The sequence below is a fragment of the Phaseolus vulgaris genome, chromosome 10 (genome assembly GCF_000499845.2).
Source record: "Phaseolus vulgaris cultivar G19833 chromosome 10, P. vulgaris v2.0, whole genome shotgun sequence".
NCBI lineage: Eukaryota > Viridiplantae > Streptophyta > Magnoliopsida > Fabales > Fabaceae > Phaseolus > Phaseolus vulgaris.
This window is the reverse complement of record NC_023750.2, coordinates 22755286-22776875: the sequence shown is the minus strand read 5'-3', so window position 1 is coordinate 22776875 and position 21590 is coordinate 22755286. Positions and strand designations below refer to the sequence as shown.

The window sequence follows — 21590 nt, the reverse complement described above, 5'->3', positions numbered from 1 at the left end:
GCTTATCAATAACACCAACCAAAACACAAAGGCAGCATGTAGGAAAGCCAAAAAAGGGTGAAACATGTTGTATATTTTTTGTTGAGTCCAAAAGTTTTACAAGGGAATAAGCAAAAAGGGTGAGGGAATCTTACTCAAAATCTCACATCATCTTGATCCTTTTGCAGCTTGAAATAGAATTTCTTATGCCCCTACTGGTCACAGAATATGGAGCTGATGCTGATTTAAGAGAAGGGGACTTGTCAATAAAGGCATGTCGTTCATTGCCATTCCAAAATAATATGATCCTATTTGTGCATGAATGTGACCAGCTATCTCCTGTTCAGTAAAGTATAAACAACAAAATTCTTTAATGAAGGGACAAAACAGATATTGTTCATACAAGCTAAAAGTCCAAGTGAGAATGAAACAAAACTTGCCTAGTGCAAGAGTCAATTGAAATGAACCTTCAATGAACTTGGTTGTTACTTGATTCAGCATAACAACCTGCAAGAAGATCACTTTTGCAGTTGGATATTAAGGAGGATGAAAACAAGGAAGCATGGCAAATTCCATGGTACAATGCTCACTGACTGGAACAAATCCAAGGGACTCTTGGACATGCCATATGAAATGGTGGATGATTGCATAACATAATCCATCACTCCTTTGTTAATTGTTTTATTTTTATACTTTCTTGCTTTACTCAAACGGATTTGAGCTATCTACTAACTTGGTGTTTAAGTATCTCTGCAAGTTTTACACTTGATCTACATAAATCGCATCAGGCGTGTTTCAGCTGCTACCAATGATTAATTTCAGTAGAAAATACTTGTGGAAAGTAGATGAATTGATTCTTACAGCCAAACAGAATTTTTTTGCAAGCTTCATCAACTTCAAAGCCATTTCACTGAGTAATCGAGTCCTGAGAGCCATATCATCGAAGTCTTGGCGGAAGTGGAAAGTCACACTATCGACAATGATGATCTTTACCTGAAATTAAGTATGTAAAAATAGACCACAATGGATTATTATGGTGTAACAAAACAATTGGTTGAAAGCAAAAGGAAAGAAAGTCAAAGCAAGAGTATTGCCATTGTCTACAATTGATGCAACGTATGAGGTTAAGTATCATCTTCAATGTGTTGGCTGAAAAAAAAAATCAATTCAATAGATGAAATACTATACTTACGTCTTTATTCTCCATGATGAATTTGTCTAAGTAATTTATCAAGGCGATTTGCTCAGTGTAGCTGCAAACACGAAAATAGAATATATTTTCCAAGATGTTATTAGGGTGCATTTTAACTTCACAAGCTTGAAAATCCTTGTGAAAGTGGTTGCTATATTCAGCCATGTCTTCTATGCATGCTTCAGCAATTTGAAGAACACGTTCAACCATAAAGCTTCCTTCTGTGTCTAAGTATCACATAGGCACAAGAAGTGCAATGAATGGTCTGCATCAAATGCTTAATGAGTATTAGAATCTTAGGGTTCTTACCAATGTATATTGCCTTCCCACCTAGGCCACCGTATCCTTGAGGAATCTGAACATTTACCGCAAGTTGAATCCTGCAAACATAAACAACCCTCAATATTATAAATAACCACACATTTCACAATATAGGATGGAAAGGAACAATAGCAACATGATCCAGAAAATTAGAATGACAAAGAATACCCAATTTGTGTTTTACCAATGCCTGGAACTCCGCCTATATAAACAAAAAAAAAATTATATTGCAACCAGAAAAGGGAAGAAAGAAAGCAAACTGCAAGGTATTCATGCATGCAACAGAACAAGTAATGTATGAGCTAGTTTCTTAAAGATTAAAAAAAATGATTCTGGCATAAAATAAATCAGTGATTATTTTTTAGAGATTTTAAAAAATGCAGAAGTTAATTCATGTTTATTTACAATCAGAATAATCAGCTTTTTAAAAAAAAATAAGTAACTAGTTTATGAGGAGTTATTTTAATCAAATTTAACTTTTGATTATGATCAATTTTTTAAAATCTAATCAGCTTCTGATTATTGTGAACAAACACTGTAACAAAACCGTAAGAAACTAAAAAATGTCATTATTTTTTTAAAAAGTGATTCTTTGGTGAAAAAAGCTTGAACAAACAGGGCCACATATTTCCTTAGAAATCATGACTATGGATTTCATACTATTTAGAGAAGCCTAACCTATTTCAGTGACATCTTTACACTTAATTCCTCCACCAAGGATGTTATCCAGATCCACACAAGATGTGGTAATGTAAGAAGAAAACTTCTCATCATTGAGCATATCCCAGGCAGTCTGACCACCTGCATGACACAAAGACACAAAGGAGAAAAGGAAAACAAGAAAAAAACTTTAAGTGCTAGAGGGAATCATGGTCTGTGGAATATACTGGACTGAACTCAATTCACATCACACAAGAAAATAAGACATCAATCATAAGAGAATATCACATATCAAGTAAAACCAAAGTACTTATTGCCAAATAAATAGAATGTCTATTTACTTTTTCATTGAGCATAGAAGATACTTGATAGCTCTTTGATTTTCTCCCCATTAAATAATCTTCCTATACTCACAAGGGGATGTTTCTTCAAATGAGATGCTATCTAATACATGATTTTACAAACTATCTAAAGCTAAGCTAGAGTGTAGGAAAACCAATTGTCTCACCATAACAATTTGTCTGTAAAACTCCCCCATCAGCACTATTGGCAGGAAGCTTCAAAATTATATTAATGAAAGCTATTGCTTCTTGCTTCTAAGTTTTCCCAAATTTCATAAACTTGATTTCTAAGACACACAACATCCCAGCTTGAAAAAACTTGATATCATAAATTGAAAATTCTTTGGGTATAACAACTTTTCCCACTAGGAGGTCGGCTATATGAATCATACGACACTAGGACCACACATAATTTCCAACTGCACAGCCCAGTAACACACATCACTAACCTCTTCAAACATTACCTCCAACACAAATTCGTATACGGGTCATTTTTCTTATATAACCTTAAGGCAATGGGTATACGGGTCATTTTTCTCATATATTGATGTTCAGACACATTCACACTTTTGAATCATAACAATTTATATGCATAACATGAAAATAAACAATTCTGATCATTACTCAAAAACACAACACATACCACCAACAACAGTAGTGTGAGTCCCATTTGGTGTCTCCAAAGCACCAGCTTTGGCTGCAAGATTCTGAATTTCACAGGCTTCACTATCAGAAACTTCAATATCTGTGAAAGAGAGATTAAGGGTGGGTGAAAAAAAAGGAACTTTTTTTAACATAAAGCATACCCAATTGAAAAATGAAAGAAGGGCTAAGAATTGAAATTGAAGGGAAAAAACCTCGAGCAAGGAGGGAGGCGGAGGTACGAGCAATGGCATCGAGAGAGGTGTAACCAGCAGCCAAGAGTTTTCCTCTCTTTGAAGCTGAGATTGGAAGCATACCCACTTCCATGCTTTCCACTCTCACTCTCTCCCTTCCACCATTTTCTTCTTCTTTGGCCAGATTCTCACTTATTCTTATCACTGAAGACTCAAAATTCAATCAAAATTAACATTAATGGTAGGTTCATGGTGCAGAGACACGTCGAATTGCTCAAGTGATTTGAATACAAATTTGAAAATTAAACAGATGATTAATACAAAACACTAAAAAAAGAAAAAAAATGAACTTTATATTTTATGATTTTGTTCTTATGTTTAGAACTAAATCGAACTCCACTGTATACTAAATTTACAATTAGTTTTTATTTTATTCTTGAATAAATCTCAAGTGCAAAGTTATTTTATTCTTCAATTTTTGGTATATGTATATATATTGTATTTTTTAAATTATTTTAAACAAATAATGAGATTTCACACTTTGAATAATTTTTTTTATATTTATTATATATTTGACTTTTTTTTTGCAGGTTGTTGTTCTATATAAAAAAAATAGTCAAGGACTTGCCTAGTTTAAGAAAATCATTTCTGTTTTTATTTTTTATTCTAAAAAACCTTTTCAAAATTTAGAAAAAAAAAAGTTTATTTCATTTTCCAAGAATCTAGGGTTAGTGAAGGAAAGGTAATACAACTAAAGGTTGAACTCTGAAGTGAGAAAGAAAATAGAAGCATTATTCCATGTTCAATAATTTAATTAAGATTATATCAGTAAAATTACTTTATTTTATTTAAATCAATATAAGCTTTTCATTCAAAGTTCATTAATAAAAAAAATAGAAGATGTTGAACTTACACTTGCTCATCACTTTTCTAGAAAATTATTTAAATTTCTTTATTTTTTTTCTTCAATTTTAAACTTTTTAAACCATTTCATATATTTTATATTTGTCGCACAAGTAAAAAAACTAGTGATGGCTTCAACCCGCTACCAAAAAGTGTGGGATAAGTTTACTAATTTAGTTCGCTAACTCGCTTTGACCCGTCTCGCATAATTCGCAGTCTGTGTAGGTCAATAACAAGATAGGATGGGTTGGTTCACTGGCCCACGTAATTAAAAAAATAATTATTTAATTTTTTTTTGTAAAAAAATCATAGTCATTCATCCATTATTGCAGTGTGACCTTTATTTTATTTTATTTTAAAAAAATTGAATTTAATGTACTAAAAAAAGAATGTTTTATTTTAATCATCTAAAGGAGTTAGTATTAAGAGTGACAGTAGATTTAGTTTTAAGTAAAGTCGTATATTTAAAATTTATTATTAAAAAAATAATATAAAAAAGAGATTTCAATAGGATACTTAAAAAATTAGTCATCTTCATTAAAATATTTTGTAGCAAAACTTTGGTAAGATACTCTTGTACATTTACATACATATATAGGAAAAAATATATGCAAAGCAAAACTTTAATTATTTTTAATCAAGCCTTCTAACAATCCTCATACTTGAATTTATATTTTTATCTTAATTAAATGACTTGAAACACAGATAAATAAGTTTTTTTATAATTAATGAAGTTTTAATTTTTGAAGAAAAAAAAATTCTTATGCAGGCTGGTCCGCAGACACGCGGGTTACTTCTTATGCTGGACGGTTCAGTAAAATAAGTTTAAACTTCTAACACGGACCGGATCTATGCAAGACGAACAACTCGGACCCTATAAAAAAACTAACAATATATGTAGATTACAGGTGCAATAACTTCTAAAAATATGGAAAATAAATTTCAGCTAAAAAATTATAAGAGATTAAAATGTCACAACGAGATCGACTGATATGTTTATATTTTTTAAGAACAGTAAATAATTTTAGTTATCCATAAATTTGTGTGCAGTCTTAAACTGTTTAATGCTATCTTTATATTTTCTTTTTCAATTTATTCAATTGGTTTAAAATGAGTGAAATGTTTGTAATTAATAGAAACCTAATTAAAATCTTATTTTAGGGTTTGTTTAAAAAAACAACAGATAATTTGATGGTTAGCTATACCTGTTTAATTATAACATGAATTAATTACTTTTATTTTTGTATAGTTAAACATTTTTTTTAAGTAACTGGTAGGCAAAAATATACTATATCGGAGGATTTTAACACAAATGACAAGTTTTAAATCAACATTAACAATTTGTAGCATCTCGCCTAGAGAACAATTGAATCTTGAACAAATGTCAAAATAGAGAGGTAGTAAAATGGAATGCAAAGAGTAGTTTTTATGGACAATTTAATTTTTCACTTTGATGGTATTAATTGATCAGAAATCATTTACTTTCTCATTCAATACCTGTTGTCACTAGGGGTGCCTCAACAAAATGAAAGTAGAGGAATTGTGTGAGCAAGGAGATTATGAACCCAGAAAAAGATTGGTCTACTTCATCTCCCTCGGGATCGATATTTTGCCCGACTTTCTTTTGATAAACATTGTTAAGTATCAAAACTATTAACATGTTTGTATTGGCTAGTGTCTTTCTCTCTGTTAGTCTCTGTTATATAAACAATTGAGACTCACCTCTGTAAAATAACCTTTTCAATATAATTTTTCTTTTCTCTTCTTTGCATGGCTACACAAACTGATATCCTTACTGTTGAGCATGGTAGTTTTGATGTTTCAAATCCAAGTTAAAGTTTGAAGTTGTGATGCTTGTAGTTTTCAAGGTCACCTCTTTGTTGATGGCATTTCATGTGTTCTTCTTGAATCAAAGTAGTAAAAGTGATGCGGAAGCAATGGGTGAGTGAAACAAAGCCCTCCTATGAGTTGTGTTGGCTTTGAAGGTGCATGAGGAGTGTGATGTTTGAGTGGTTCGGCCAGCTCAAGGGAGAAAGGTGAAAGGATTGAAGTTTATAGCCTAGATTTCTAGGAGAAGTAAAGCTAGTGCACAAAAATGGCAGCATAACAATACTCAATTAAACTTGAAAAATACAATGAGATAGCCTTCCTATTTGTAGGCCATCTTGGACGTAAAAGGTAAGCTACTTTCTAATGAAAAGAAAACAAAAATTAAATGTAAAACCTAAGCCATGTGCCATGTGCAATGACCGGCCACACAAACCTAGTTTCTAGAATGTTTCCTTCACAAAGTGCTTTCTACACTATCCTATCTACTAAGTACCCCTAATGGGCCTTTATGCAACAAAGCCTTCTCTTCCCAAACCGTAGCTTGGCTCATGTGTGTGAAGCTAGACGGTCTAGGACTCTTCATAGATGCTCCTTATGTAGCCATGGCTAGACGCTCCCTTGTGAAGCTAGACGCTCCATTTGGAAGACTAGACGCTCCTTTGAGAGGCTAGACGCTCCTTTGTGAAGCTAGACGGTCTTAGTCTTTTGGCTTTCATAGTGTGGTGAGCTTGGGCCCTCTTCCATCATCCCCTCCCTCTTGAAAAGGATTTGTCCTCAAATCCAATGCTTTTGCTTAGGGGAATGGTTGTGGTTGGATGGTGTCCATCATCTCCTCCTTCTTTTGAGAAGATCTATCCTCAGATCTTCAGGCTTGATCTCGGATAGCAGCATCTTGTTTCTTCAAAGCTTGTCCTCCTGGATCAAACGTCCACCTATAGAAATAATCAAATAAAGCATAGGTGTTAGTTTGCAAATTAATTTTACTAGGTTGCCATTGTTGTTTGTCTTTTGGTGTTGGCAACCTTGGACAAGATTTCTCTTTTAAGGGTTGTGTGTGGCCTCTAATCATCTTTTGTATTTTAAAATGGTCATTTGTGGTTACCTTCTCTTGAGGCATAAATCCTATAGAAGATGGTAACAACTTAAAAGAAGAAAGATGATTGAGCACACACATAACTTTAAAAGTAGAAGTAGTTTTGTGAACTACTTGATGGTATGTTTGCTCATCTTTAAAATTGTGTGTGCACTTCATGATTATTCTAGGCATAATAGAAAGAGCTATATTTTCAAAAATATTTTGACCATGCGTTTGAGGATGATAAGCATTTAAAGTGTGCAACTTAGTTGCAAGTTTTCCAAAGGAAATCCTCAAATCATGGTTTGCGAAAGTTGGAGCTCTATTCAATACTATGCTTGAAAATAAACCATGAAGATGTATCACTTCTCTAGAGAAGAGTTTATCCATAACCATGAAGATTGAATTAAAACCTTTTGTTGTCCTAGGGAGTTTTAAAATGAAATTTGTATCTTCCCAAGGATCATTTGCAAAAGGTGAAGGAGTATAGAGTTCATGAGACTTTACTTTAGGTGTAGTTTGAAAACATGAGTTGTACTTAAAGTAATGTCTTTGAACCTCTTTTCTCATGGGTGACAAAAGTTTTCCTCTTAAAAGCTCTAGCGTTTGATCAACTTTCTTTTGTCCCATGAGTTCTCCTTCTTGATCTATGCAAGCTTCTTGTAAGGACTTTTTTTTTGTGCTCATGCTTGCAAGTGTTCCTTTACAAAAGGAAAGGCTAGGTTGTTCAACAAGAAGCATGTTTGTAAAGGTATTTTCAATATGCTTGACTTGTTGAATGACCTTGTGGGAAGGAACACTATTCTCCCACGCCTTTTGTTTCCCAAAATTTTTTTCTTTTTCTATTTTTTCTTCATCCCTTTTGTGTTTCATTTGTATTTGGTCTTTTACCACTTGGGAATGTGGTAAAGGGCTAAGTACAAACCTTTTATGCTTGTGGATAAAAGAAATCTCGTTAGTTAGACCATTATGTGAGGTTTTCTTATCAAATTGCCATGGTCTACCTAATAAGATGTGGCAAGCTTCCATAGGTACTACATCACATAAAACATTGTCTTTGTAGTTTCCTATAGAAAACTCGATTTCCACTTGTTTGTCTACACGTAGTTCTCCATCCTCATTGATCCATTGTAAATTGTAAGGTTGTGGATGAGGAACTACTTGTAGTTGTAATTTTTCAATCAATCTAGTGCTACAACAATTGCAGCATGACCCACCATCCACAATAAGAGAACATATATTTTCTAAAACATTGCATCTAGTATGAAAAATGTTCTCTCATTGTGTCTTAATGGGTGCACTAGGTTGATTGTGGAGGATTCTTTGAATCATCAATAAGTCCCCCTCCAAAGGATTTATCCTTTCTCCTTCCCCTTTTTCTTGGGTACTAGGTTCATCTTCACCACTTGTGTATTCATCTTTTCCTTTTAAAAACAAAATTCTTTGGTTTGGACATTGTGCTTGCACATGCCCTCTTCCAAAACATTTAAAACATTTGGTGTCCCTAGCACGGATGTATGGGGTGGAGGCATCTTTCACTAAAGGTTTGGTAGTCTCTTTGGGTTCGTCTCTAGGTGTACTACCCTCCCTTTTAAAGTCTTTCTTGGGATAAGAGTTGGAGTAAGAATCTACCCTTTGACTTGAAGTTTTGCGCAAATTTTGTTGTTCAACTTTAATGCAAAGTTGAACCAAATCATTCAAGTCTTGATAGGGTAATAGTTCTACTCTATCTCTTATCTCAAGTGATAGGCCACTAAGGAACCTAGATATGGTGGTTTCCTCCTCTTCTCTAATGGAGGCTCTCATCATGTAGAGCTCCATCTTTTGTCTATACTCTTCTACGCTCATATTCTTTTGTTGGAGTCTTTGGAGCTTGTCCATCAACTCCCTATGGTAGTAAGAAGGTATATGTCGACGTCTTAGGGCTCCCCTAAGGTCATTCCAATATTCTATGGGAGGTTCCCTATGAAGACGTCGATCTCTCTCTAAAGAGGTCCACCAATACATAGCATTTCCTTGGAAACTAAGGGTGGCTAAGGGTACCTTACGTTCCTCACTTACCCTATGGCAAGCAAAGAGTTGCTCTACCTTCATCTCCCAATCTAGATATATTTCTACATTTTCCTTTCCATGAAAATGAGGTAGGTCTACTCTAGTTTCCCTTGGCACCTCTTGTTCCCTTTGCCTAGTTCTTCTAGGGGGTGGTTGGTAATAATCATTGATCGGCTTCCCTCCCCTAGAGACTCAATACTTTGAGAATGGGATGCATGAGTTTTTTTTTATTTTTGTGATTTTTGTGACTTCTCTTCTTGAGCTTTAGCCAACTCATTGATTTTGTTCTCATTCTCCAATTGTCTAAAAGATATCAATTGTACCGCTTGGGATACTTCTTTTAAAAGAGTTTTCAAAGATTTTACTTCACTTTCTATAGACTTTGGAGAGTGAGAAGAAGAAGACATGGCTAAAACTTTGTGTATATAGGTGTTTTACTTGGAGAAAGTTTAGGAAAGTTAGAGAAGGGAGTTTTCCAGGTAAGGGAGGTGAGTCACAATGGACTACTTAAGTACCAAGCCTTTTCCTTGCCAAAAACTTTCCTCCAATGACTTCACACAAAATTTTCTCTTAGTAAAACACTTAGAACACAAGAAGTTGAGAAATCAAAAGCAAGAAAACTATGTAAGCTAGATATGCAGCAAAGCTAGTCGGTATAGCACAAAATTAAACAATACTAAGCATGCAAAACGTTTCTACCAAAACAAAAGAAAAACAAGTTCAAACAAGTTCAAACAAGCAACAAATTCTAAGCTAAATTACTACGCTATTCGGCCCTAGGTGAGGCTTCTTAGACACTTTGAGCCCTTGAAGACACACTCACCGTCTAAAACGTAATTTAAAAGAGGTAATTAACAATAATCCAAGTTGTAAAGGAGATAAGAAAACCCCCTTTGTTGTTCCTCTTTTTGGCTAGTGCACTTTCTTTGTTGTCTTGATTGTTGATCTTCTAGGTGTTTGTAGTGTTTGTTTCAAGAAGCTTGTTTCGCCTTAGCTTTGACTCCTCCTTAGAAAGTTGGCTTTAATTCTCCAATTTCCAGCACCTATTCACAAGGGCTTAACCTTAAACCAAGTCAATTTCCATGCACATAAGCACCAAGAGAGAATTAAATTCCAGCACCCAAAATGAGAGGTCAAGAAACAAAAGCAAGAAACAAATTTAATTGAAAGAAAACAGTACCACCAAAAGAATTTATAATATGACAACTTAGAAAGAGATTCAAGAAATTAAAGCAAAAAATTAAAGGTACTCAATAAAAGGTTGGCACACAAAAGAATTCCTAAAGAAAAGCACTAGATTAGATGACCAAATAAAAAAAAAACAGCACCACTGGAAAATGTTGTGGGCCAGAAAACGTGTTTGTTCCCCGATTTATGCTGAGCTGTAATTGTAAAATTTGTTTCTGAAATTTGGATGCAAGAAAATTCAGGATCTTATCTAAATTTTGGCTTTGGAATCACCTAAAACGCATGCACCATTTTTTTTAATAATTTTTGCAAATTTGGTGTGCAGTTAGGCCAGCTGGAGCGCTCAAGATTTGCACTCTGATTGTGTAAGATTTATCATTTTTTTCTGTTGCTTCTTTTGACCTCATTCTTTTTTTGTCTTTTCTATAACACTTTAAACTTGCATTTTCCAGAAAATCAGAATTTTCCTATGGGTGGAAATATTTTTTTAAACAAAACAGCCCAGAACAGAGAGATGATACAGGGGAAATCTGGAAAACTGGAAGAAAACAGCAAGATAACCAAAATTAACACAATGGAAATGTAAGAATGGAAATTGTGTAAGAACTAAGACACAATTATGAACTCAAACTAAAAATAAAAAAGGCACCAAAGGATCAAAGAATAGCAGATTCAAACAATTTAAAGAGACCCAAAAGCAAGAAACAATCAAGCCAATAATAGGACTACTAAGAATTGTTGACAAATATGGATTCACATGACTTGACACAACATTTATAGATTCAGAAAATAAAGACTCAAAGCATAAAATGAAGCAAAATTAAGAAAGCAATAAGGACTCAAATTCCTAAAAGAAAAACAGCCATTCAATGGTGTAAGGAATCCTATCACAAGCTGCACAGAATTTGTTCAAGATCAATTGAACAATTGTGCTTTGGTTGGATCTTCCATAAGCACACCAAGAACAATTTAAAAAGTAAAAAACAGCAAGACAAGTATGGAATGTAAATGACAATATGAAATAAAGAAGAACTGAAAATTTAAAAGACCAAGCTACTCATCTTGAAGAACCAAAAGCTCATGATACCAAATGATGGCATTTCATGTGTTCTTCTTGAATCAAAGTAGTAAAAGTGATGCGGAAGCAATGGGTGAGTGAAACAAAGCCCTCCTATGAGTTGTGTTGGCTTTGAAGGTGCATGAGGAGTGTGATGTTTGAGTGGTTCGGCCAGCTCAAGGGAGAAAGGTGAAAGGATTGAAGTTTATAGCCTAGATTTCTAGGAGAAGTAAAGCTAGTGCACAAAAATGGCAGCATAACAATACTCAATTAAACTTGAAAAATACAATGAGATAGCCTTCCTATTTGTAGGCCATCTTGGACGTAAAAGGTAAGCTACTTTCTAATGAAAAGAAAACAAAAATTAAATGTAAAACCTAAGCCATGTGCCATGTGCAATGACCGGCCACACAAACCTAGTTTCTAGAATGTTTCCTTCACAAAGTGCTTTCTACACTATCCTATCTACTAAGTACCCCTAATGGGCCTTTATGCAACAAAGCCTTCTCTTCCCAAACCGTAGCTTGGCTCATGTGTGTGAAGCTAGACGGTCTAGGACTCTTCATAGATGCTCCTTATGTAGCCATGGCTAGACGCTCCCTTGTGAAGCTAGACGCTCCATTTGGAAGACTAGACGCTCCTTTGAGAGGCTAGACGCTCCTTTGTGAAGCTAGACGGTCTTAGTCTTTTGGCTTTCATAGTGTGGTGAGCTTGGGCCCTCTTCCATCATTTGTGGTGTGTTTGTGTAATCCGGATTTGATTACTAGTGGAACTCAGTGGTTGTTCTGAGAACTGAATGTAGTTCAAGGTTGAGTGAACCAGTATAAAATTGTTGTGTAAATCTCTCTTTCTCTAACTCCTTATAATTGTTTGTGTTAATTTTGTTTCTGCTGCTGGTATAAACAACCGATTAAAATGCAATTTCAATCGGTTAAAATTTTGTAATAGTTTTTGTATCCTTGTTTAATTGCTTTCCTTAAGTGCTTATCTGTGATTGTTTGATAAAGGTTCATTCTTAATCAAGTTTTGCGAAAATCTTTGACAAACAATTCATCCCCCTCTTGTGTTAAGCCCATTTATTCTAACAATTGGTATCAAAGCTAGGTTCTTGAAAAATATTCAAGTTTCTGTCTTTTTTCTAAATATATATATATATATATATATATTTACATGGCTGACAAGCCTTTTGGGGAAGGTGCTTCCATAAACAGGTCACCACTGTTTTGTGAGGTTAATTATCAGTTTTGGAAGGTGAGAATGAAAATCTTTATGCATTCAACTGATAAGGGTATATGGGAAACAATTGAAAATGGTCCCTTTATACCTCAAGCCAAAAGAGATGAGGTTTTAATTGATAAACCTTCATCTGATTGGACTGAGGCTAAAAGTAAAAAAGCCAAATTTGACTGGATTGCCAAGAATATAATAACCTTTGTCTTGAGTTATGATGAATTTTTCAGGGTATCACAGTGTAGCTCAGCAAAGGAAATGTGGGACATCCTTGAAGTCACACATGAAGGGACAAACGATGTCAAGCGAGCCAGAAAGCATGCTCTTATTAAAGAGTATGAACTTTTTAGAAAGCAGAAGGGAGAAACCATTTGTGATGTGCATAAGAGGTTCTCTCAAATAGTGAATCACTTGATGAGTCTTGGTAAGACTTTTGACAAGGAGGAGCTGAACATCAAGATACTGAAATGTCTTGATAGAACATGGCATCCAAAGGTCACTGTCATCTCTGAATCAAAAGATTTAACATCAATGACTGCTGCATCATTGTTTGGTAAGCTTAGAGAACACGAGCTTGAAATGAATAGGCTTGTCGTTCAAGAAAGTGAGGACAAACACCACAAGGGTATAACACTCAAAGCTTGCAAACAACAACAAGACTCAAGTGGAAGTGATGAACACACCATGAGTTTGTTGTCAAGAAAATTCAGCAAGTTCTTGAAGAAGAAAAGTCAAGCTTCAAAGAGGTATGGTTCCGAAAAACCCAATGATTTTAATATTAACAAATACACTTGTTATGGTTGTGGTGAACAAGGTCATATCAAGGCAGAATGCCCCAACAGTGAAATCAAAGAAAAAACATATTTCAGAAATGAGAAAAAGGGAAAAGCTAAAAAGGCTTATGTGGTATGAGATGACAATGATGTTTCATCCTCAAGCTTTTCTGATGATGAACAAGCAAATCTCTGCCTTAGAGCATCTGTGTCCAGCAACATGAGTTCATCATCTTCAATCAAAGGTAACAACTATTATCAATTGCTTGAAGCTTTCAATGAAACTCATGAAGAGGTTAACCGATTGGCACTTTCTTACAACTGGAAAGCTTTTGAAAATAATTGGCTGGAAAACAGAATCAAGTCTCTAGAAGAAGAGTTGGGAAAAACAAAAGAAGATTTTGAAAACCTTGATCTGATTTACAAAAACTCATCTTGTAGTTTGAGTCAAAAGCTTGTGAAAATTGTGAAAATTTTGAAAGAAAGATTCATTATCTTTTGAAAACTTTGGACAAACTTACAACTGGAAAATCCAACTTTGAAGATGTTCTTGCATCTTGTTCTCGCTGGTTGACTCGCTCATTGGTTGACTCGACCGGCAGCCTATGGCCCTCCTATCTTCGTCTGAGAATCGAACTTCCTCTGTTGAAGAATCTTTCACCTGCAAAGACAAAGGGCGCCTTGACGGTCGTTTGCACTCCGACGCTCAAGTCAGTATTAGAGCAAAGAAACAATAAGTGTATAAAGTAGTTTCAATCTTAGAAACTGTGTACCTTGCTAGGGTTCTTAGCACCCTTTATATAGGTTGAAACTAAGGTTTACCTTTGTTTCGTTACCCATGTTTAGGGTTCCTTGGTGATGGAAACCAAGTGGAGGAGGCGTCTCAAGCCCAAGCCCAAGAGGGGGCCCAAGCCCAAAGGATCACTAGGAGCATGGCTAGAGCATTGGGTGAAGAGCATCATTTGATGACTCTTCTTGTAATTTCTCTTGTATAGTTTAGGAGGTGTGGATATTAAATAAAGAGTGTGAATATACAAAATAAAGTCACATGGTCCATGTGACTTAGGGGATGGTGTAGAAGCACTTTAGGAGGTGCCGAAAATAGGAAGTTGATCACCCTTTCCTCATGTCTAGATAGGCGCCGAATTTCATTTGTATTTGGAGGGAAATTTTGAATTTGTTTAGCTTTTCATTTCAACCCTTTTCTACTATAAATAGAGAGGCTAGACTCTTGTAAATTCAGATTTTAGTAATTGATGAAAACAAACTCTACCCAAATTGAAAGAGAGCTTTGTAAGATTTGATCTCCTTCCTAGTCTCATCTTGTGTGCTTTTGGAGGGCTACAAGTGGCGGCAACCATACACTCATCTTGGAGCTTTCATCACCAAGTGGCGTGTTCCTCTCCAACTCCATTCCAACTGATCTTCATCCAACTAAGTTCTTTCTCCTTTCATATCCATTTCCATGGTTTAGCAATGTCCAATCGGTAGCTTACCTCCTTTGCTTTGTTCTTCAATTTCCACCGTTTATTCTTGTTCCTATGTGTTGTTCTTAGATGCTAATCGGTGCAATGTGTTCCATTGTTGATTTCAATCGGTAGAATTCATTCCTTGTTCAATTTTGTTCGGTTTATACTAGTTATATGCTTTAGTTGTGTTTTTACTTGTGTTCATGTGTTGTTCTAGCTTTCCTTTACAATTTCGCCCTATATTTGTGTGTAAGGATAGGGCACTCATGATTCTTATGAGTTTGGCTCTTCATTTGGATGGCATTATCCTCCATTGAATTGTCCTTAAGCCTCTTTAATGTGTTGTTTCTTGTCTTTTGTCAATCCAACTCTTATCACTTGGAGAATGTCCCTGCGCCACTATTACGCAATCTTAGCATAATCTGACACATAGAATTTCCCTTAACTGGAGTGCAACGACTAACAGTATGGTCGCCTGGGTACCAAATTGTGCACCAAATCTCGGGTGCCCTAAGTATTCACGTGTCATGCATGCAACTTCTCTTGGAAACCCTAATCCTAACGGGCCTTAGCGCTCCCAAGAACTATTTACTCGTGTCGCGCCTGAATGCGCTATACAAACCACCTACATGGATCCCTCGTGTCTTAGGGCCTCCTCCCATCACTTATGTTTAACTGGTAATTAGTGTAATTCTGGGGTCCACCTTACGTGGCCCACTATAATTGTTCTGACCACCGACATCTGATCTCTCCCTCTGTGGGCGAGGTCTGATCGTCGATGTCTATGGTGGTGGGTCTATTAGTGTCTAAGTTCAAGAGGGGAGGGGTGAATTGAGCATATAAAATTTTCGCAAGAACAAACAATTTTCAGTATATCAGAGGCAAAAGAACATATTGTTTTTAAATGAAACAGATTGATTCTTCAGAGCAGTCTAGCACAATTTGAATTTGTTCAAATTAAAATTGTAATCAACTAAAAACAGTATCAATCACTTACAACCACAACAGTTCTTGAACACTACAAGAACAATACAACCAATGCTGAAAAACCCTATTTCAGCACACCTTGCACTCCAAGAAACCCTATCATGGAGTGACTAACACTTACACCTTTACAAACCAGAATAAAGGAAAGATAACACCTGAAAAGAAGATGCAAGAACTCAAAACCAGTAGTTCAATTTGCTGCAGAACTGCACCAGCACCTTCACCAAGATCAAAGGTTTCCTAGAACAAGCACACTTGAAGATCCCTTTGGAAAACCTTTCAAAAATTCTTTCAATTCTACTTCTCACATAGAAAGTGCTTGATCTCTGTCAAAAACGTAATTGCTCAGCATCCTTTCATGTGAGAAAGGCTTTTCTTTATATAGAAAACAGTTTCTAACTTCTTTTCAAAAAACAGTTGAAAAGTTGTTATGAAAACAACAGATTCAGTTTTAAACTGAACAGATTTATTTTATGAAAACTGCCAACTCAGCTAACTGAAATAACTGTCTGAGTTGTACCTTTGGTGCCCTAACTAACTTTCGAAAATCCTTTCAGCAGACCAAAGAATAAACCTGTTCTTTTACAGAGAAACAAATTTATTTTTGTGCAGTATCCTGATTTTTGAAGAAACCTCTAGAAAGCTTTTGGAAAAACTTTTAATCACTTCCTGTGCTTATTCTAGGCTTGGTTAGGCATCTAGGATAGATCATGTAGCAAAAGGCAACCTTACACATACACAAGCCTACATACAAGATCATCTAAACCTATTACAAACTTCAAAACAAACTAGCTATTTTCTACATCAAACACACACTAAAACTAGGTAGAGAAGAGGCTTCATCCATCTTCAACAACTCCCCCTGTTTGATGGAGACAAATCCCCTTTGCACAGCATAGTTTGATGATCACAATCTGTACTATACTAACTGCCAAAACCTGCACAAAATTTTTAGATATAAAACCAGAATTGAGCAGTTGTGAGTTTTGTGCTACCTCCATGTAGCTTGGGTCAGAACATCAACTTTTATGAGCTTTCTGTGAGCTGTTCTTCTCCCCCTTTGGATTCATCAAACAGAATAAAGCATGGGATAAAAACATACCAAAACATAGACATTCATCACAGTTCAAACTACAAATCCAGTATTGAGTTCTATTACAAACCAAAATAAAACCAACTAAAAACAGTGCAGAATAAAGACAAACAGATTAAACCCAAATTGTTCAACAACATATAAAAGATAAAGACTTAGAAATAGGATCACTTGTTGTTGTAGTAAAGCTCAGCTAGCTGCACTTGAACTCCTTCAAGTTGGTCATCCAAGTGTTGAAACCTGGCGTAAGTCATTTCATAATGTGCCTTCTGTTCATATGTGAGTCTGTCCAGCCTGCTTAGTACTTGTCTTTAAAACATGGACAGAGGTTCACCTCTGTACTCAGGTTCCTCATATGCAACCAGTCCATTTTGACTTGTAGCAGCAACATCTTCATGTCCAGCAGAGAGCACTGGTGATTCATCCATGTGCTGCACTTCATTAGCATTTTCTTCTTCTTCATTTGCTGGATCAACTGCTTCATTCTCAGCTCTGTTTGCAGCATTCCTTCTAAATACCCAGCTGTCATCCTCCTTTTGAAACCCCATCTTCAAGAGAGTAGAGTTGTCTATTTCACTTGCTGCCTTAATGGTGTCATTTCTCTCATTAATAGTGTCAACTTCAAAATAATCGATTAGCTTTGACACAAAAATAGCATATGGAAAACGATAATCTGGTAGCCTTGTGGATTTTAGCATATGCTCCACCATTGTACTCACCCAATTTACCTTGAGTTGATTCATGATACAGTACAGCAGAATCAAGTCCTCTTCATGGAGAGTAGCATGATTACTTCCTCTTGGAATAAGCTGCCAAACAATTATGTAGGCTAGGAGTCTTGGAATTAATGTCAGATTTCCAGCATGAAATCTAGCTACTGGTTCAGCAGGATTTCGAACACAACTTCTGTAAAACTGCATCTTGTTGAATCCTTGAATTCCAGCAGTATTCCATTTGCTAACCTTCATTCCAGAGTACTTGATTCCTCCCACATTGCTCCATATTTCCCTTGTAATTTTCAGCTTCACACCTTTCACATGGGAGACCAAATTTTTGCCATCTTGAACCAAGTTGCTGTAGAATACTTTTACCAAGTCTGGATAGACATTTCCAGTCATTTCTAAGAAGTTCTTCAGCTTTTGATGCTTGAGCAAGGTTTTTGCTTCAGTCAGAATTTCTTCCCTCAACCAAGAGAATTCCAGCACTTTGGGCGCATTGACTTGCTTTCTGCTTGTCTCATGGATGAACCTAGTCATTGCTTTAGAATCTCCAGCAAACCATTTCTCCAGAATACCTTGGTTGCTGCTGGATTGCTCTTTGGATTTCTTCTTTCTATGTGATGAGGATTCCATGCTCAATCTGTTGTTACCTGCACCTGTTTATTAATATACAATTCCAGCTAGAAAAAAAATTGCAGTTCAGATTATCACTAAAAACAGAAACGAAACATGTAGAAAGGCAGATTTGAACCTGGACAGCTTATAGCATAGATGAGAAGGTGTGAGAGAAAAGCTAATTTGTGCTAGGTTTATATAGAGTCTTTAAACCAAATTTTGAAAATCACAAATTTTAAAGAAAGACAATTTGATCAGATTTCAAGAATTATGGGTTTTGAAGAAAAATCAAATCTATCATATATGCTTCAGATTTTATTCCTATGGTGCAGCAGGTTCAGGTGTTGATTCATGTAAGAATATATTGGAACCATATTTTGGCAAATGAAATCTGTTGCACCTACACAATATCCAATCAGTTAGGATACCCACACATTAATTGGCATAGACCTGCTGGTTAATAACCGTAAAAGCAGTCAAAGATAAAGTGAGAGAGAGAAAAGTAAATCTTTCTCTTTCCTAGTCACAGTTGTGATTCTGAAACAGGGAACAAAACATGTTAAAAAATAAAGTAACAGATTGAAATTTTTACTGCAGAGGACAATATAAGCTAATGATACCCAATTCATTTAGAAGAAAATAAAACCAGTCTTTAGCAAGAGGTTTAGTGAATATATCAGCTAATTGAAATTCAGTGCCAATGAATTTTATATCACACGTTCCATTAGCTATATGTTCTCTTAGAAAGTGATGTCTAATTTCAATGTGTTTAGTCCTTGAGTGCATGACAGGATTCTTAGACAGATTTATAGCACTAGTATTATCACAGTTTATAGGTATCTTGTTTAATAAAATTCCAAAATCACTTAGCTGCTGCCTTAGCCATAAGGTTTGAGACAACAACTTCCAACAGCTATGTATTCTGCCTCTGCTGTAGAGAGAGCAACACAAGCTTGTTTCTTGTAATGCCAAGAGATTAGGCTTGATCCAAGCATGTGACAAGTCCCACTTGTGCTCTTTCTGTCAACCTTGCAACCTGCAAAGTCAGAGTCTGAAAAACCAGTTAAATTTAAAGATACATTGTTAGAATACCATAATCCAACATCCTTAGATCCTTGCAAGTATTTTAGAATTCTCTTTGCTGCATTGTAGTGTGATTCCTTTGGAGCATATTGATATCTAGCACATAAGCACACAACAAACATAATGTCAGGCCTGCTGGCAGTTAAGTATAATAAGGAACCAATTAAACCCCTGTACTTAGTTTGATCCACTGATTTTCCTGCAGAATCTTGATCCAGCTGGCAGCTTGTTGAAATAGGAGTGCTGATTGCTTTGCATTGATCCATATCAAACCTCTTAAGCAGCTCATTGCAGTATTTTTCTTGGCTTATGGAAATTCCATCCTTGAGTTGTTTAACTTGTAGTCCAAGGAAAAAATTCATTTCTCCTAACATTGACATCTCAAACTCACTTTTCATTGTTTTCACAAAGTCTTCACACATCTCTTCATTTGTGGATCCTAAGATAATATCATCTACATAGACTTGCACAAGTATAATGTCTTCTCTTTTCTTCTTTATAAAGAGAGTTTTATCAGAATTGCCACGACTATATCCTTGAGAAAGCAGAAATTCACTTAGCCTCTCATACCATTGCCTAGGTGCTTGTTTCAATCCATATAAGGCCTTCTTAAGCATGTACACATGTTCTGGATTTTTGTGATCTTCAAACCCTGGAGGCTGAGATACAAACACCTCTTCATTGATGTAACCATTTAGGAATGCACTTTTGACATCCATTTGAAACAGCTTGAAACCTTGTATGCTGGAAAATGCTAGAAGTAATTTGACAGCTTCAAGACGTGCTACTGGTGCATAGGTTTCACCAAAATCAATTCCCTCTTCTTGGTTATAACCTTTAGCAACCAACCTTGCTTTATTTCTAGTGATAGCCCCATGTTCATCCATCTTGTTCTTGTACACCCACTTGGTTCCTATGATGTTCATCTCATGCTTTCTTGGAACCAAAGTCCACACTTCATTGTATTCAAACTGGTTCAGTTCTTCCTGCATTGTTGTTATTCAATTGCTGTCTTGCAGTGCTTCTTCCAGACTTTTAGGCTCAATCTGTGAAATAAAGGCCACTATTCTGCAGAAATTATTGAGTGAATTCCTTATTGAGACTCCTTTCTCAATTTTACCAATTACATTATCTAGTGTAAGATCCCTGGGTGTCTTCCATTCCTTAGGCAATCCTGCATTCACAGTAGATTCTTTGACAAAATTTTGATTAGTTGCATCAAGCTCACTCTATAAGCATGACCATTTATAGCATAACCAATATGTATTCCTTCATCTGATTTAGGATCAAATTTCCCCATATTGTCTTTACCATTATTTAGAACAAAGCATTTGCAGCCAAAAACCCTAAGATGACTAATGCTAGGCTTCCTACCTTTATACAATTCATAGGGAGTTTTCTTAAGAATTGGTCTAATTAATGTTCTGTTAAGCACATAAGAAGCAGTGTATACAACATCAACCCAAAAATATTTAGGTAAACCAGATTCATTTAGCATAGTCCTAGCTAACTCTTCTAATGACCTATTCTTTCTTTCAACAACACCATTTTGTTGGGGTGTCCTAGGAGCAGAATAACTATGTATGATCCCATGTTTTTCACAATATCTATCAAACTTTGCATTTTGAAATTCTCCCCCATGATCACTACGAATCTGTTTTATCCTATTTTCATTTTCATTATGCAGAACCTTAGCTAGTTTCTTAAAGGCTTTATATGCATCATTTTTAGAAGCAAGAAACAAAGTCCATGTATATCTTGAAAAGTCATCAACAATCACTAAAACATAATAATTTCCAGCTAAGCTAGCAGTCCTAGATGGTCCAAACAAAACATCCAAAGCTTTATTTGTAGAAACCATATCTTTTTTATTTAAAGGTAGTTCTAATCTGTTTGTCCTTTACACAAGCATCACACAATCTGTTATTTTGAAATTTTATGTTTGGTAAACCAGAAACAAGTTCCTTAGATTTTAGCTTATTCAAGTGATTTGTGTGAATATGAGCTAGCCTTCTATGCCACAACCATGACTCATCACTTTTAGATAACAAACACTCATTTTCAGAACAGCTCTTTATAATATCTAAGAGATAGATGTTGTTTACCCTTTTTCCAGTGAACAGCACCTTACCAGAAATTTCATTTGAAATTGTACAAGTGTTGGCTTCGAAATTGACCTTGTATCCC

At 35.5% G+C, this 21590-nt stretch overlaps 2 protein-coding genes across 2 annotated transcripts; one reads left to right on the top strand and one right to left on the bottom strand.

The window, feature by feature from the left end:
* Window positions 1–39: 39 nt before the first annotated feature.
* Window positions 40–3673, bottom strand: LOC137818568 (DNA repair protein RAD51 homolog 3). The gene is made up of 9 exons (XM_068622066.1): window positions 3351–3673; window positions 3137–3238; window positions 2171–2293; window positions 1661–1694; window positions 1481–1551; window positions 1172–1398; window positions 841–972; window positions 420–486; window positions 40–318 (listed from the first exon to the last, which is right to left on the bottom strand). The coding sequence occupies exons 1-9, from the start codon at window positions 3460–3462 to the stop codon at window positions 143–145; spliced, it is 1044 nt and encodes a 347-aa protein (XP_068478167.1). The 5' UTR covers window positions 3463–3673; the 3' UTR covers window positions 40–142.
* An 8931-nt stretch (window positions 3674–12604) lies between these two features.
* On the top strand, window positions 12605–13576 carry LOC137817031 (uncharacterized). Its single transcript, XM_068620247.1, has one exon. It carries the CDS (start codon window positions 12605–12607, stop codon window positions 13574–13576), a length of 972 nt encoding a protein of 323 aa, XP_068476348.1.
* Window positions 13577–21590: the final 8014 nt, after the last annotated feature.

What these genes read in the sequence shown, in the direction of transcription:
- LOC137818568 (XM_068622066.1), bottom strand. Translation starts at nt 3,462, where the DNA reads ATGGAAGTGGGTATGCTTCCAATCTCAGCTTCAAAGAGAGGAAAACTC. An exon ending in TCATCATGGAGAATAAAGAC is followed by an intron (nt 973 to 1,171) that starts GTAAGTATAGTA and finishes ACTTAATTTCAG; the next exon opens with GTAAAGATCATCATTGTCGA. An exon ending in CAAAAAAATTCTGTTTGGCT is followed by an intron (nt 487 to 840) that starts GTAAGAATCAAT and finishes ATCTTCTTGCAG; the next exon opens with GTTGTTATGCTGAATCAAGT.
- LOC137817031 (XM_068620247.1), top strand. Translation starts at nt 12,605, where the DNA reads ATGGCTGACAAGCCTTTTGGGGAAGGTGCTTCCATAAACAGGTCACCA.